The 15,596-nt window shown below is 46.1% G+C and overlaps 1 protein-coding gene across 1 annotated transcript in view; it reads left to right on the top strand.

Moving 5' to 3' along the window:
* The window catches only part of HSF4 (heat shock transcription factor 4), a 101,967-nt gene that overhangs the window by 45,301 nt on the left and 41,070 nt on the right, over positions 1-15,596 (top strand). The window contains exon 5 of the mRNA XM_063944240.1: positions 5,104-5,179. Within this exon, the coding sequence (XP_063800310.1) occupies positions 5,104-5,179 (76 nt within the window). The remainder of the gene's footprint in view (positions 1-5,103; positions 5,180-15,596) is intronic.

Genomic DNA, 15,596 nt, shown 5'->3' with positions numbered 1-15,596 from the left:
GCAATTAGATTGATATGGAGGGGGTGATGAGAGAGATATGGAGGGGGTAATGAGTGATATGAAGGGGGCAATGAGAGCGATATGGAAGGAGCAGTGAGATAGATATGGAGGGGGCACTGAGAGTAAAATGGACGGGGCAATTAGATTGATATGGAGGGGGTGATGAGAGAGATATGGAGGGGGTAATGAGTGATATGGAGGGGGCAATGAGAGCGATATGGAAGGAGCAATGAGATAGATATGGAGGGGGCAGTGAGAGTGATATGGAGGGGGCAGTGAGAGTGATATGGAGGGGCAGTGAGAGAGATATGGAGGGGGCAGTGAGAGAGATATGGAGGGGGCAATGAGAGTGATATGGAAGGAGCAATGAGAGAGATATAGAAGGAACAATGAGAGAGATACGGAGGGGGCAATGAGTGATACGGAGGGGGCAGTGAGAGTGATACGGAGGGGCAGTGAGAGTGATACGGAGGGGCAGTGAGAGTGATACGGAGGGGCAATGAGAGTGATATGGAGGGGCAGTGAGAGAGATATGGAGGGGGCAGTGAGAGTGATATGGAGGGGGCAGTGAGAGAGATATGGAGGGGGCAGTGAGAGAGATATGGAGGGGGCAATGAGAGTGATATGGAAGGAGCAATGAGAGAGATATAGAAGGAACAATGAGAGAGATACGGAGGGGGCAATGAGTGATACGGAGGGGGCAGTGAGAGTGATACGGAGGGGCAGTGAGAGTGATACGGAGGGGCAGTGAGAGTGAAACGGAGGGGCAATGAGAGTGATATGGAGGGGGCAGTGAGAGAGATATGGAGGGGGCATTGAAAGTGATATGGAAGGGGCAATGAGAGTTATATGAAGGGAAGACATTAAGCAGCAGGGCGTACAGATAGCTTCTTTCCCACTGGCATAGCTATATGGGAACGGTATGAAATACCACCTGTCAGGATGACGGTGGGCACATGACTGACAGTGGCCTCCCAACAATGAAGATCCTGACGTTGGAGTGGGTAAGTATTTTTACCCTCCGCCCCCCTTCACTAACCCTCCAGGGGTGGTGGCAAGGCCTAAACCTCCAGTAGTGGCCCCTAGTGCTTAACCCTAACCCCCTTGAGCATAACCCTAATTGTCCCCTGGGCCCTAACAGGAACCCTGATACTTACCTTTGGGATGTCGGGTGGGCTGTCGTTGTTCTGGCGCCGGTCTCCTGAGTGGTGTCAGGATTCCAGCGTCGGCAACATGACCATAGGTATCCTGACCGCCAGGATGCAAAATGTTTCCCAGCTATATATGGGATTAGTATAAGAGATCATAGACCAAGAAGAGGTGGCTACCAGCAGGATTAACATAATCTCAATATAATGTACCTTCTTGTTGTACATTCAAAGCAATGAAAGAGATATGGAAGGAACAATGAGAGAGATGTGGAGGGGGCAATGAGAGTGATATGGAGGGGGCAGTGAGAGAGATATGGAGGGGCAGTGAGAGAGATATGGAGGGAGCAATGAAAGTGATATGGAGGGGGCAATGAGAGAGATATGGAGTGGGCAATGAGTGATATGGAGGGGGCAATGAGAGTGATATGGAGGAGGCAATGACAGTAATATGGAGGGGGCAGTGAGAGAAATGGAGGGGGCAGTGATAGAGATATGGAGGGGGTAATGAGAGTGAAATGGAGTGGGCAATGAGTAATATGGAGAGGGCAATGAGAGTGATATGGAGGGGAAAATAAGAGTGATATGGAGGGGGCAATGACAGTGATATGGTGGGAGGGAGCAATAAGAGAGACCTGTGCATTCTAATGCTTTATATAGGTAGGTGACCAGAAGTGGTAACTATGACATTTTCTTATGTATGAAGAGAAACATGTGAAAAATAATACGCCCATGGTACTTCAGTGGTGGTGGGCACTAGGGTGGAAGAAGCACTAAGCCATGTCTTTGCCCGGGTAAAAGAAAACCTCTCTTTGCCTCTGTTTATGTAATATGCAACGACTCTTATTTATTTCCAGATCTCAGTTTTGTTAGAACTTTTTCTCTTCAACCTTCTTAATGTGGGTAAGCCAGGAGTCTGACTATTTAAATTACCAAATAAATTGCGAGATTTGGGCATGCTAGAGGATCATGTAGAGGCATGTTATGGAACACATCTAGATTGGAGGTTTACAAAGAGAACTGATGATCATTAATACATAAGTGATTGTTATCATATAAAACAAGATACAGTGTAACATCTGTCATATATAAAAATAATAAATATATAAGGCATGGTTACAAGTACATATAAAAAGTAAAGAAATGTGTTTCCTGATGACATGATAATGATCGTGTAACTGTGCAATTTGTCTCCAAATATTCACTTTATTCGAAGTGTAACGGGCTGATGCATTACTGTAGCGTATGATGGGGGTAATTCAGAGTTGATCGAAGCAGCAAATTTTGGTGGGTTATTTTGTTTCTGTGCAGGGTAAATACTGGCTGTTTTATTTTTACACTGCAATTTAGATTTCAGTTTGAACACACCCCACCCAAATCTAACTCTCTCTGCACATGTTATATCTGCCCCCCACTACAGTGCACATGGTTTTGCCCAACTGCTAACAAATTTGCTGCTGCGATCAACTCTGAATTAGGGGGGATCATTCCGAGTTGATTGCTCTCTAGCAACTATTTGCAGCGCTGCGATCAGATAGTCTCCGCCTATGGGGGAGTGTATTTTCGCTTTGCAAGTGTACGAATGCTTTTGCAGCCGACGACACATAAAGGTTTGTTGCAGTTTCTGAGTAGCTCTGGGCTTACTCAGCCGCTGCGATCACTTCAGACTTTTTGGTCCCGGAATTGACGTCAGACACGCACCCTGCAAGCGCTTAGACACGCCTGCGTTTTTCCCAAACACTCCCAGAAAACGGACAGTTGACACCCATAAACGCCCTCTTTCTGTCAATCACCTTGCGATCGGCTGTGCGACTGGATTCTTCATTAAATCCATCGCCCAGCACCGATCCTCTTTGTACCCGTACAACGCACCTGCTCATTGTGGCGCATACGCATGTGCAGTTTTGCCGAGTTTTAACTTGATTGCAGCGCTGCAAAAAGATGCTAGCGAGCGATCATCTCGGAATGACCCCCCAGGCCCGTTGTGTGCTCTGGAAATGGGCACACAAGTGCAAGAAATGCAGAGCTAATTGCATATACAGCAACTGGGTGTAAGGGGGTGTTCTCATGACAGCAAAGGTCACGGTTGGGTGTAAACAGAAACGCTTCTGTTTATAGGCATTTCTTTGCACTTATTGCAGGCAGGTGTGCTTATTGTGATGGCTAGTAACAAACCAGATGGACACATAAAGTCGAGTCTCAATATGTGAATAAGTCTGATTTTAGGTATACAGTATTTACATGTATTGTATGCATGATGCTTTTGAGCCAAATATGCCTGAATAACTTACAATTCTGCATCTGGCCCTAATTGTGTAATTGGGGTAGTCAGAGCCATTCCTATTGACATACTATTTCTCTGCGAGCCTCTGATCATACGCCATTTCCAAAATGTTCAGACTCATCAAATAACAGGGCGGGATGCATCACGCATCGCATTTTGAATGTGATACATCTCGCCACTGATCACATGCATTGCAGCGTTTATTAATGCCGTATGTATGTTGGTTTTAAGCCAAGGACAGCTCTCCCAATAAGGGCTTTTTTGTGGTGCAGGGACCTCCAGCTTTTATGACTTGGGAGTCATTCTGCTCATGCACAGCCATAGGCCAGTGTGTGCACAAGCCAAACTGGGGACACTGGGAGGGCTCCTATTGGATGCCTCTTGGGGAATGCTGTGGAGAGAAGATCATAGGCTTCCATTATTCTATTTCTCTATCAGGTCCAAGCTCCTGAAAGTTCCACTTTCTGAAGCTTGGTGCATATGGGGAATGCGGGGCCGATTTATCACCATCTGCATCTCAGGATGCTGATGTCATGTGATAAAATCGAGTTTCAAGTTAAAGAGACTCCCGCACCAGATTATAGATAAATAGTACTTTCTAGGGACTATTTATAATCTAACGTATTGTGCTGATCAAACAAATATTTCAGCACAATTATGTTAAGGTGGTGCTGCTTGTTGATTTATATATACAAATTTAAAGAGAGAGAAGAAGCAAATCAACTTGTTATAGCAGCACTCATTCCCTGAATAATTTTAATTACAAATATAATTTTATTTCAAAAAAGTTTATAGTCAGTAATGTGGTCTACATTACTGACTATAAACTTTTTTGAAATAAAATTATATTTGTAATTAAAATTATTCAGGGAATGAGTGCTGCTATAACAAGTTGATTTGCTTCTTCTCTCTCTTTAAATGTGATAAAATCGACCAAAGTCGCAATGCAAATATTGTTTATATCGCATGGATGTATCAATAACTGCATGCAGGGACAGAACTTGCAAGAAAGCTCTGTCCCTCTGCCTTCCGCTGCATTAACGGGATATTTTTCCCCAAAATTACCCCAAGTTCCTGCTGCGCATATACCGCCACTACTATCACTGACTTGTGACTTCCCCCCAACCGTTAATTATACTTACCAATCCCAGGAGCCAGTGATCGTTGGTCCTGTAGGGTTGCCGGGCATCGGATCCTGCTGCAGTGACCCCCGGTGCTGTAAATTGAGCTGCCATTCTGCACCATAACTTTACTGCACTGGGGGTCACAGCAGCTCACAGGAGGACCCGAGGACCGGCAGCCCTCACCGGAGCACCGACCCCCCGGCCCTTGAATGCCTAAACTTAAAGTATGGTATGCCACATGATTACTGACAAAGTGACAATTCTTTGATATGTTTAAAAATCTAACTTGCAAAACTGTCAGGGGCTGGGCAGGCATCCTGTATAAATCAGAAACAGCTGCATTTTTCCAATAGGTATCAGTGTTAACTCATGAACTGAAGGTGGGAACGATAATACATTCCCCATTGTACTGGTTGTGTGTTGTACAGTGCACCAGGCCTTGCAGAGAAGTTACAGATTCCATTTTTTTCTATTACTTGGCATCCATTGCCAACATGGACACATCATTGCAGTGTATAACCCATTGTTTGCTGCTTCCATTTGCCAGGCAGAATGAAGTCCTTTGGCGAGAGGTCGTCTCTCTCAGACAGAACCACTCACAACAGCAGAAGATCATCAACAAGGTGAGTTCATCCCTGTCTCAGGCACTTCAACCTAGGGCTATTCTCTTGCTTTGGTGCAATGTATCTCTGACTGTTATCAGAGAAACATGGAGATAGGGCAGCAGATTATCCAACGAACAAACTGATATAATCATCTCTGTCCAATTACTGTCTGATGGTAAGAACACCTCTGTTCATGTTCATCATATATCGTGTTTACAATATTGTATAGTTTTAGTCTCTGTTACTGTGATAAATACAGTATATATTTCATGGTCCGCATGCATGACCTAGATCACGGGTGGGGAACCTTTGGCCCTCCAGCTGTTGTTGAACTACACATACCAGCATGCCTTGCTACAGTTTTGCCATTTGGCCATGCTAAAACTGTTGCAGGGCATGCTGGGATGCGTAGTTAAACAACAGCTGGAGGGCCGAAAGTTCCCCATCCCTGCCCTAGATAATAAGAGTCCATCCTTTAAACAGTGATTAGTTTACAAATACAACATTGAAATTCTTTTGCCTCTATTGGGGAGATTCAACCAGTTGCCTAGCTGCGACCATGACAAGCTGGACTTTTCCTGACACAGTCTCACCTGATGCGACCATGTCAGGAGTTGCCTGAAGGTAATGTTCTGGCAGCTGCCGAGCTCAGCTAATCCAGCTGGCCCCTTGGTTGCCACAACAACCTCCCCCAGGGCTGGGGTACAACAGGGTGAGCCTTCCATCCTCGACTGCAGGAAGACAGTCTTCCGGCAGCCCGGGTTCAGGGGGATCAAGGAAGATGCGGCTTCCCTTTTCTCCAGCAGCATCAGACATTAATCTCTTACATGGCAACTGTTGCTTAATGCTCGCAAAAATAGGATTTTAATTACCTACCGGTAAATCCTTTTCTCGTAGTCCGTAGAGGATGCTGGGGTTCCATTTAGTACCATGGGGTATAGACGGGTCCTTTGGGAGCCACTGGCACTTTAAGAGTTTAACAGTGTGGGCTGGCTCCTCCCTCTATGCCCCTCCTACAAGACTCAGTCTAGAAACTTCGAGACATACTTCGAGAGAAGGGGGGGAAAAAACATGCTAACCAGCATGCACCATGAAGAAATCATGCAAAACCGCATGAAACATGAAGAAACCATGTCAACCAGCAGGTAACATGAATAAACCATGCTAACCAGCAGGCAACATGAAGAAATCATGCCAACCAGGATGAAACATGAAGAAATCATGCCAACCATCATGCAACACGAAGAAAACATGTTATCTAGCATGAAACAGGAAGCAACCATGCCAATCCGCATGTAACCTGAAGAAACCATGCTAACCATGCATGAAAGAGGAACAGCAACAGCTGAACCAATACTTAACCAAGTAGCAACGCAGGAAAACAAAGCACTGGGCGGGCACCCAGCATCTCGAAAAAAAGGGGGGTATCTTGGAGATGTGCGCAAATCAGCAGCTTTAACGTGTAAATTCTCTTCCTAAAAGGTGTCACCACACCCACACAGATTTTGTAAGAAAAATTTAACAGGAAAAATTACTCGTATAAGCGCTCAAAACACATGAAATATAATACAAAATATACGTCCCTTATATGTAATGTGATGTACAAGGTGATATTCCTCCGGCCTCTCTTCCCGGTAATTTTTGATCAGAAGCTCTGTCTACGGACTACGAGAAAAGGATTTACTGGTAGGTAATTAAAATTCTATTTTCTCTTACGTCCTAGAGGATGCTGGGGTTCCATTTAGTACCATGGGGATGTACCAAAGCTCCCAGTACAGGAGGGAGAGTGCTGAGGATCCTGCAGAATGGAGTGACCAAACTTTAGGTCCTCAGATGCCAAAGTATCGAACTTGTAGAAGTTCAGCAAACGTGTTCGACCCCGACCAAGCAGCTGGTCTGCAAAGCTGTAAAGCCGAGACACCCCGGGCAGCTGCCCAGGAACAACCCACTGTACGAGTAGAGTGGGCCTTAACAGATCTTGGACATGGCAGGCCTGCCGTAGAATAAGCATGCTGGATTGTAAACCCGATCCAGCGAGCAAATGTCCGTCTAGAGGCAGGACACCCAACCGTGTTGGGACCATAAAGGACAAACAGAGCGTCCGACTACCTGTGACGAGAAGTCCTCATCACAGAAATTTTCAAACCCTCACAACATCCAAGGACTGTGAGGTAATTGAGGAGTCAGTAGCCACTGGAACCACAATAGGTTGGTGATATGAAAAACTGACACAACCCTTGGAAGAAATTGCTGACGCGTTCTGAGCTCAGCTCCATCTTCATGGAAAAACAAGTAGGGGCTCTTGCATGACAATGCCCCCAATTTTGACACCCATCGAGCAGATGCCAATGCCAACAGTGTGACCACCCTCCTAGTTAGAAACTTGACGTCCACCTCCTGTAAAGGCTTGAACCAATCCGACTGCAGGAACTGCAGCACCACATTAATATCCCAAGGTGCCGTAGGAGGCACAAAGGGTGGCTGGATGTGCAGAATCCCTATCAAGAAAGTCTGAATTTCAGGGAGAGCAGCCAATTGTTTCTGGAAGAAAATGGACAATGACAAAATCTGGACCTTTATGGAGCCCAAGCGTAGGCCCACAACCACACCTGCTTGCAGAAAGAGAAGAAACCGTCCAAGTTGAAAGTCCACCGTAGGAAACTTCTTGGATTCACACCAAGACATGTACGTTTTCCAAATGCGATGGTAATGTTTAGACGTTACCCCCTTCCTAGGCAGTGTCAGGGTAGGAATGACTTTGTTCGGAATGCCCTTCCGAGCTAAGATCTGGCGTTCAACCTCCATGCCATCAAACATAGCCGTGGTAAGTCTTGATAAGCGAACGGCCCCTGTTGCAGAAGGTCCTCGCAAAGAGGAAGATGCCTCGGATCTTCCAGCAGTAACTCCAGAAGATCCGCGTACCAAGCACTTTTTGGTCAGTCCAGAGCAATGAGGATCGCCTGAACTCTTGTTCTTTTTATTAGCTTGAGAATCCATGGGATGAGTGGAAGTGGAGGGAACACATACACTGACTGGAACACCCACAGAGATACCAGGGCATTCACCGCCACTGCTTGTGGGTCTTGTGACCTGGAACAGTATCTCCGAAGCTTCTCGTTGAGGCGAGAGGCCATCATGGCTATCTGAGGTACACCCCATTGGCTTGTTACCTCTGCGAATACCTCCGGGTGGAGGCCCCATTCTCCTGGATGGAGATCGTGTCTGCTGAGGAAGTCTACTTCCCAGTTGTCCACTCCCGGAATGAAGACCGCTGACAGTGCCCGCACATGCTTCTCTGCCCAGAGGAAGATTATTGTCACCTCTGACATTGCAGCCCTGCTCTTCGTTCCGCCCTGCTTGTTTATGTAGGACACCGCTGTGACGTTGTCCGACTGAACCTGAACGTCTTGATCTCGCAGAAGATGTGCCGCTTGTAGAAAGTCGTTGTACACGGCCTTCAGATCCAGAATGTTTATTGGAAGGAGAGATACCTGAACTGACTGCTTTCCTTGGAAATTTTCCCCTTGAGCGACTGCTTCCCAACCCGTGAAACTTGCATCTTTGGTTAGATGAATCCAATTCTGAATCCCGAACCTGCGGCCCTCTAGTAGGTGAGAAGTTTGAAGCCACCAGAGGAATGAAATTCTGGCTTTTGGCAACAGGCGTATCCGCTGGTGAATGTGAAGATGAGGACCTGACCATAAGACCAGGAGAACCAGTGGGAAAGACCGTGCAAGGAATCTTCCGTACTGTCGAGCCTCTCAGTAGGCAACCATCTTCCCCAGAAGGCGAATGCACCTATGAACCAATACCCGGGCTGGCATCAGGACATCCCGGACCATTGATTGGATCACCAACTCTTTCTTCACCGGTAGAAACAACCTCTGCACTTCCGTGTTGAGAATCATCCCCAGGAAGGAACGCCTCCTTATCGGCTTCAAATGCGAAATTGGAAGCTTCAGGATCCACCCGAGATCCCGGGACAGTTGATTTGAGAGAGCAACACTCCATAACAACATCTCCCTAGAGGATGTTAAGGTCGCCCAGATATGGAATTATGTTCACTCCCGGTTTGTGGAGCGGGAGTATAAAGGCTGCCATGGCCCTGATGAACACCCCCCGGTGTTGCGTAGAAGCCAAGCTCAGTGTATGGAACTGGAAGTGACATAGTTGAAGTGCAACCCTAGATAGGCCTAGAGAGACGTCCAGATTGGAATGTGAAGTACGCACCCCTGATATCCCGGGATACTAGGAATTCCTTTACATCTCGAGCAGAGGTCACCACTCCCAGGCACCATCCTACATTGAACACCCCCATCAGTAGGGAATCGATGACCCCAGGTTTGAAAAGTAACCCCTGTTACATAAATGAGGTGGAACTGGAATAATGACATTAGTTTGACAAATTATATGATAGCTTCCAGCAGTAGTACACTTTCTGCCTGAGAAGCTAGTAAGCCTGATTTGAATAATCTGTGAGGCGGGAATACTAGAAATTCTAGTCTGCACCCCTGGGTAACCCAACTGTTTCCAGGGGTCTAGGCAGGATATTGCCCAGATGTGTTACTGAATCTCTGTAGTCTCGCTCCCACCTGCCTGATCCCCAGGCAGTGAGGTCCACTGACAAACCGAAGGGTTTGAAAAAGGCCGAATTTGATATCCGTCCCTTGGAACCTGGCGGCACAGGTTTTCTGGATTTCCCCAACGTCCTCTAAAGGAAGTGGAGGAATTAGTGGAATTGCAGTGTAGGTGTAGGATATAATAACCTGGTCTGTGCAGCTGCGGAAGGAAGACATACCGACTTACCCGCAGTTGACATGGATAATCACGTAACCCGTGCGTCCCAACAGGGCCTTACCTGTGAAGGGCGGACCTGTTGTACCTTACTCGGATTCTGTATCCGCAGTCCATTGGTGTAGCCACTGCCAGAGCAGTGGTCCCTGCGTTATGCAGGTCAATCTCCTTCCTGGCGTCTCGCCGTGAAGCCTGTAGAATCCTGTATGTGACAGAGAAACAAGTACAAGTCACTTCTACACATAGAATCTAAATCATTAAGTAAGGAGCCTGACCACGTTACAATAGCCCCAGAGATGTACGCAAAAGTGGGTCTCCGAGTCACACATGCAACAGTGTACAGTATTAGCGTTTAGTCTCAATAGGTGATCAGCCTTTATGGAGAATGTACCAGTGACAGGTAAGACAACCATATTTGACAATTTAGATACTCTATAAGGATGTGGATAATAACTCTGGGTGTACTCAGGTTTTACCAAATAAGGAGTTCAACGCCCTACACAGTGGGAAGGCATTCATTATATACATATAATAATATTCCTAATCCCTAATAGCCTCAAACATATGTTTGACCCCTCATATATATGCATTATATGGGCAAGTGTACGCTTTCTATGGTACGGAGATGGGGTTAGAGGCACAGCAGTTAACCCCACTTTTCTCAAAACTGCGGCTTCTACCCAGTATGGGATATATTTGAAGTGATATATTCTTAAAGTACACCTTATGGAGGCCACCCCAGGGGGATCTGCCACCGAAGCCTGATATGTGTACAGTTTTGAGCATGGTATAGACTCCCCAGGAGAAGATATACATTCTGCAGTACAGGGCAAAGTCCCTTAAACATGGTAAAGTGGATTACACATATACAGGAAATGTCAACACAGTTTCTCCCCCCCAGAATATCTTCAGAGATTCACAGATACAAGAAGCCAGCCACAGCGCGCCCTTATAGGCTTTTATAAAGATAAAAACCCCGCTGACTAGCATAACCTTAACAGGGTAGCTAGTACATAATATCACTCCCCCCTTTTATAACACCCTATACCTCAGTTTAGTTACAGTATGTGGAGGACAGCGTTCCCTGTCAGCGTGTGTCTGCAGGGAGAAAATGGCGCTGGCTAGTGCTGGATCCGCTGAGGAGAAGCTCCGCCCCCTGTAATGGCGTGTCTTCCCGCACTTAGAGATTATACTGGCCTGAGGTAATTTTTGCAGCAAACAGTGGGTTAGACCATGAAAGCTATGTTTGACCAGTGTAGGGTATCACGCTGGCCCAGGACGCCCCTCACAGCGCCGTACACAGTGTGCCGCTGAGCCTTCTGGAGCGCAGCCTGTCAGAGCTGCGCTCCCACCCTTGTGCCGCCATTCCCGCCGGGGACCAGCTTACCGGGACTCCGGCGTCAGATTCACCACTCTTCTTTCTTCTGGCTCTGTTAGGGGGTGGCGGCATGCTGCAGGAGTGAGCGGTCCCCTCGGGCGGCTAACGATCATCACCCTCAGGAGCTCAGTGTCCTGTCAGCGGAGATAGTGGCCATTAACCTCTCAGGGTTGGACACTACTCCCCCCCCCCCCTAAGTCCCACGAAGCAGGGAGGCTGTTGCCAGCAGCCTGCCTGTAAAATAACAAACTCCAGGAAACAATAAAACTAAGAAAGCTCCTAGGAGCTCCCCTAGCTGTGACCGGCTCCTCCGGGCACATTTTCTAAACTGAGTCTGGTAGGATGGGCATAGAGGGAGGAGCCAGCCTACACTGTTAAACTCTCAAAGTGCCAGTGGCTCCCAAAGGACCCGTCTATACCCCATGGTACTAAATGGAACCCCAGCATCCTCTAGGATGTAAGAGAAAGGCTGCTCTGTTGGACTCAAAGTCTGTTCCATTAAAGTCAAAGAATAAGTGGCCAATTTGTGCTACTGAGCACTCACAGTAGCTACTCCTTGTACTATACATCCAGCTACTGTGAGTGCTCAATAGAGACGGTTGCTACTGTATGTAAGAGATTCTGCAAACGCATTGCCCCTTAGAGCATTTGAATGAGACTGCTAGCTTGTTGCCCTTTGAGGTATATTACACTGCAGGATTTGTTTTCTATGAACGTTATGTCTATGGGCATCTACAGTATAGGGAGGTTTTAGCACTATGTTTTATTGAAATATTTGTTTAATACAATATGAGCAGCATTTAAAAAAAAATTTTTTTTTTTCTTGTCTGAAACTATTTTATATGCAAGAAATGTATTTGATGTCTTCTGTTATATACCTGTACATCTGCATGTTATATATCTTTTTGTAATAGAGTAATAAATATTCAAGCCTTTTTAACATCCTATATATTAATGGGAACATATGACTCAGTAATTTCAGTTATTACTGGTAGCAGGCAAATACCCTTGTTCAGCGTCAATACTTTTAATATCATATACTTTTTTTACTGGGGGGAAGTGATGGCCCTCACCTGTTAAGAGTAGGCAGCAGAATAGCCTGTAAGTAGACAGCGCAGTTAGACTAACCTTTCTTTCATATTGCAATAAAGAAATAATATAACAATAAATTCTCGTAAAAATTATTCATAGCATTAAATATACATATATATCTGCAATCAGTGCTGTACAGAGATCTGCTTGGCCCAGGTAATATTTACGGGGTGTAACCTAAGCGCAGGAGACGTATATGTAACTCCAGCACTATTTTGTGAGACCCCTAGGGCTGGTGAGAGGGTCTTCTGCCTATAACAGCCCCCCATTATTGCCTTAGTGTATGATATACACCGGTACTTAGGTTGCTGTCAAGACTGGGGAGAGAGGCTGCTACTGCTGTCAGGTAAGAGGGAGGGGGGGCTGAGGTAATTAATACCTGCTCCACCTTCTCTCGACTGCCCTGTCTGCAACAAGCAGCCCAATCTTTGTGGAAGCATTGTTAGTGAGTGCTATCAGAGTCAAGCCTTCCATCACATTAGTGCCACCCCTTTCTACAAAATAAACATATTTGTTTTTCTTCAAAAAGCATCAGTACTGTTTTCATTAAATATGTCACTTTTATGCCTGTGAACATTTTTGTACCAAGTACGTTCCTTAGGAGCGGCCGCGCGGAACTATGGATTTCTAATGTGGTGCCGGCCATCAGCCAATCAGAGCTCTCGGAATGGCAGCGGCAGCTCCTGATTGGCTGCTTTGATTGGTTCATGAGCCGGAACCATATTTCAAATAGTCGCCGGTGACTAGACTTCAGGAAGGGGCTGGAGAGGTGTGTGCTGCGCTCTTCTCCCCTCCCCTCAGACACGAGCAGCAGCAGCAGGCCAGCAGCGGCAGAAGCCCAGCAGCAGTGAGCACTACTGGGGGCATTACGTATAACTGGCACTACTGGGGGCATTACATGTATCTAGTACTACTGGAGGTATTATGTGAATCTGGCACTGCTAGGGGCATTATGTATATATGGCACTGCTTTGGGTATTACGTGTATCTGGCACTACTGGTGAGCATTACGGGTATCTGGTACTATACTGGGGGCATTACGTGTATCTGGCACTACTGGGGAAATCTGTATCTGGTACTATACTGGGGGCTTTACATGTATCTGACACTACTGGGGGCATTATGTGTAACTGGCACTGACTATACTGGGGCATAACGTGTATCTGGCACTATACTGGGGGCATTACGTGTAAGGAGCACTACTGTGGTTATTATGTGTAAGGCTGCTAATTGTGTGTAGAGGGTGGGTGATAATACAGAATATATATTTAGAATTTGAAAACATATAGCTGCAAGGCCACACCCACTTTCCCGGGAACCCACGCACCTTCGCACATACATACACATCACGGCAACAACTAGCTGCGTATGGCTGCACCTATTCACACCCGCAACCCGATCAATGCAATGCGTATGGGTCATGGGTGCGAATATACACATGCGAACGCCGACGTATACACATGCATCGCAGCAACTTAGTGGCGGGTGTGAATAGGCGCAGTCACAATGAGTGTGGCTACAGCTGTATCTTAGCAAGTCCGTAGTGCAACCGCTACGATGCGCTGTTGGACGATAATTGCTCAAATCCATAAATATCAGTATTGCATGCAATGATGAATCAGGCCCAATAATAACTTCCCATTATTGCACAGACTTGAAATACTGTATTACTGATCCGTTTATCTCAAGAAGAGATATATAGGTACTTGCATAAAGTGACTGTCTCTTTGAATAAACTGCCAACTCTCAATGATATTTAAGACTGCTGCTACATAACCTTTTGGACAGTAAAGGTATTTAGAGGTGTTTGTTAAAGCTATGTTCAGTATTTCCAGTAAAGGGATGGTGAACTCTCCCAGGAGTCTGCCAGGTCTGATTAACAACTCCAAATGTTGTCTAGAGCTGTAATTCCTAGGAAATTAAGCAACTTCTAGATGAGCTCTGGTACGCTGGTTAGGACAATAGTCAGTCAATTGGAGCGCGCACATAGGGCCTGATTCAGAGCTGTACACAATGCAGCTGTTGTCATCGCAGTGGAGCGATTGTTTACAACTGCACATGCAGCAAAGCAGCACTGCGCATGTGCAACAATTGCGATTTCACACACACAGAGGATTTATTTGCAAAGAGAGTAACAGGCAGTCAGCGTTTGGGGGAGGGTAACTGGGGGTGGCCAGAAAAACACAAGTGTGTTGTAACCGTTTTCTGGGCATCAGCCATTGCAAATTCTCTCACAGCTGGAGAGGGCCTGGCATCTCAAAATGGAGGCTCATTCTGAGACAGCAGAGAAAGCATAGGCTTGCTCAGAAGTTCAATGTTTTTCTTTCATACTTAAGTGGCGGACATTTCATTATTGGACATATAAAATGGGTAAATGGGTAATTGCACCTAAAAACTTATGCAAGATCCATTGTCACCAGCATACAAGTGCAGTTACATATTTATGCAATACAAAAATCACATGGTCTGTGTGCCATTACCCTTCTTTTCTAGTGCTCTCAAATTAAGCTCCTGAAATGAAATAATAACAGAATAACAAAAACTGGTGCATGCTAAATGAATATTATACAGTATTGTGTGAGAATAGTGCAGACGGGCTAATTCACTGCTGAGATGCTCAAGTCCTAAGGCCAGTACTGACGGAAGAGATGTGTGCTGAGCGATCTTAACAGAGACCGCTCAGCACACATCTCTCCCCCCCACTCAGCGTGATGTGTGCTGAGCGAGGGGGACAGGGGGGGGGGGGGTGAGGGGTGAAATGAGCGATGTGCTAGATTGAGCCTGCATGACGCGCGGGGCCGTGCATTGCTATCGCTGTGAGGGGTACACACGGAGAGATCAGTGCTTAACTTCTAAACAATCTAGTCAGATTGCTTAGAATTTAAGCACTGATCTCTCCATGTGTACCCCCCTTTACAAACCAGAAGTCAGATGGTAGGATTGATACGCATCAGTGATTCAATGACACTAATGTCCAACAGGAAGTTCTTTTATGAGGCCGCAAGGACTTCTGGATTAAAGATGGTGATTAGTTTGCAGCAAGAATTGGATAACCACAATAATAAAAATGGAAGAAAAGGAATTACAAGAAAATCACATTTAGCTACAGCTCACATTACACTGGGACATTCAATGATTCAATGGTTTCAAATAATCTAACCACAGATATAT

Source organism: Pseudophryne corroboree, chromosome 11 (assembly GCF_028390025.1).
Source record: "Pseudophryne corroboree isolate aPseCor3 chromosome 11, aPseCor3.hap2, whole genome shotgun sequence".
Lineage (NCBI taxonomy): Eukaryota > Metazoa > Chordata > Amphibia > Anura > Myobatrachidae > Pseudophryne > Pseudophryne corroboree.
This window is presented reverse-complemented; position numbering and strand designations above follow the sequence as displayed.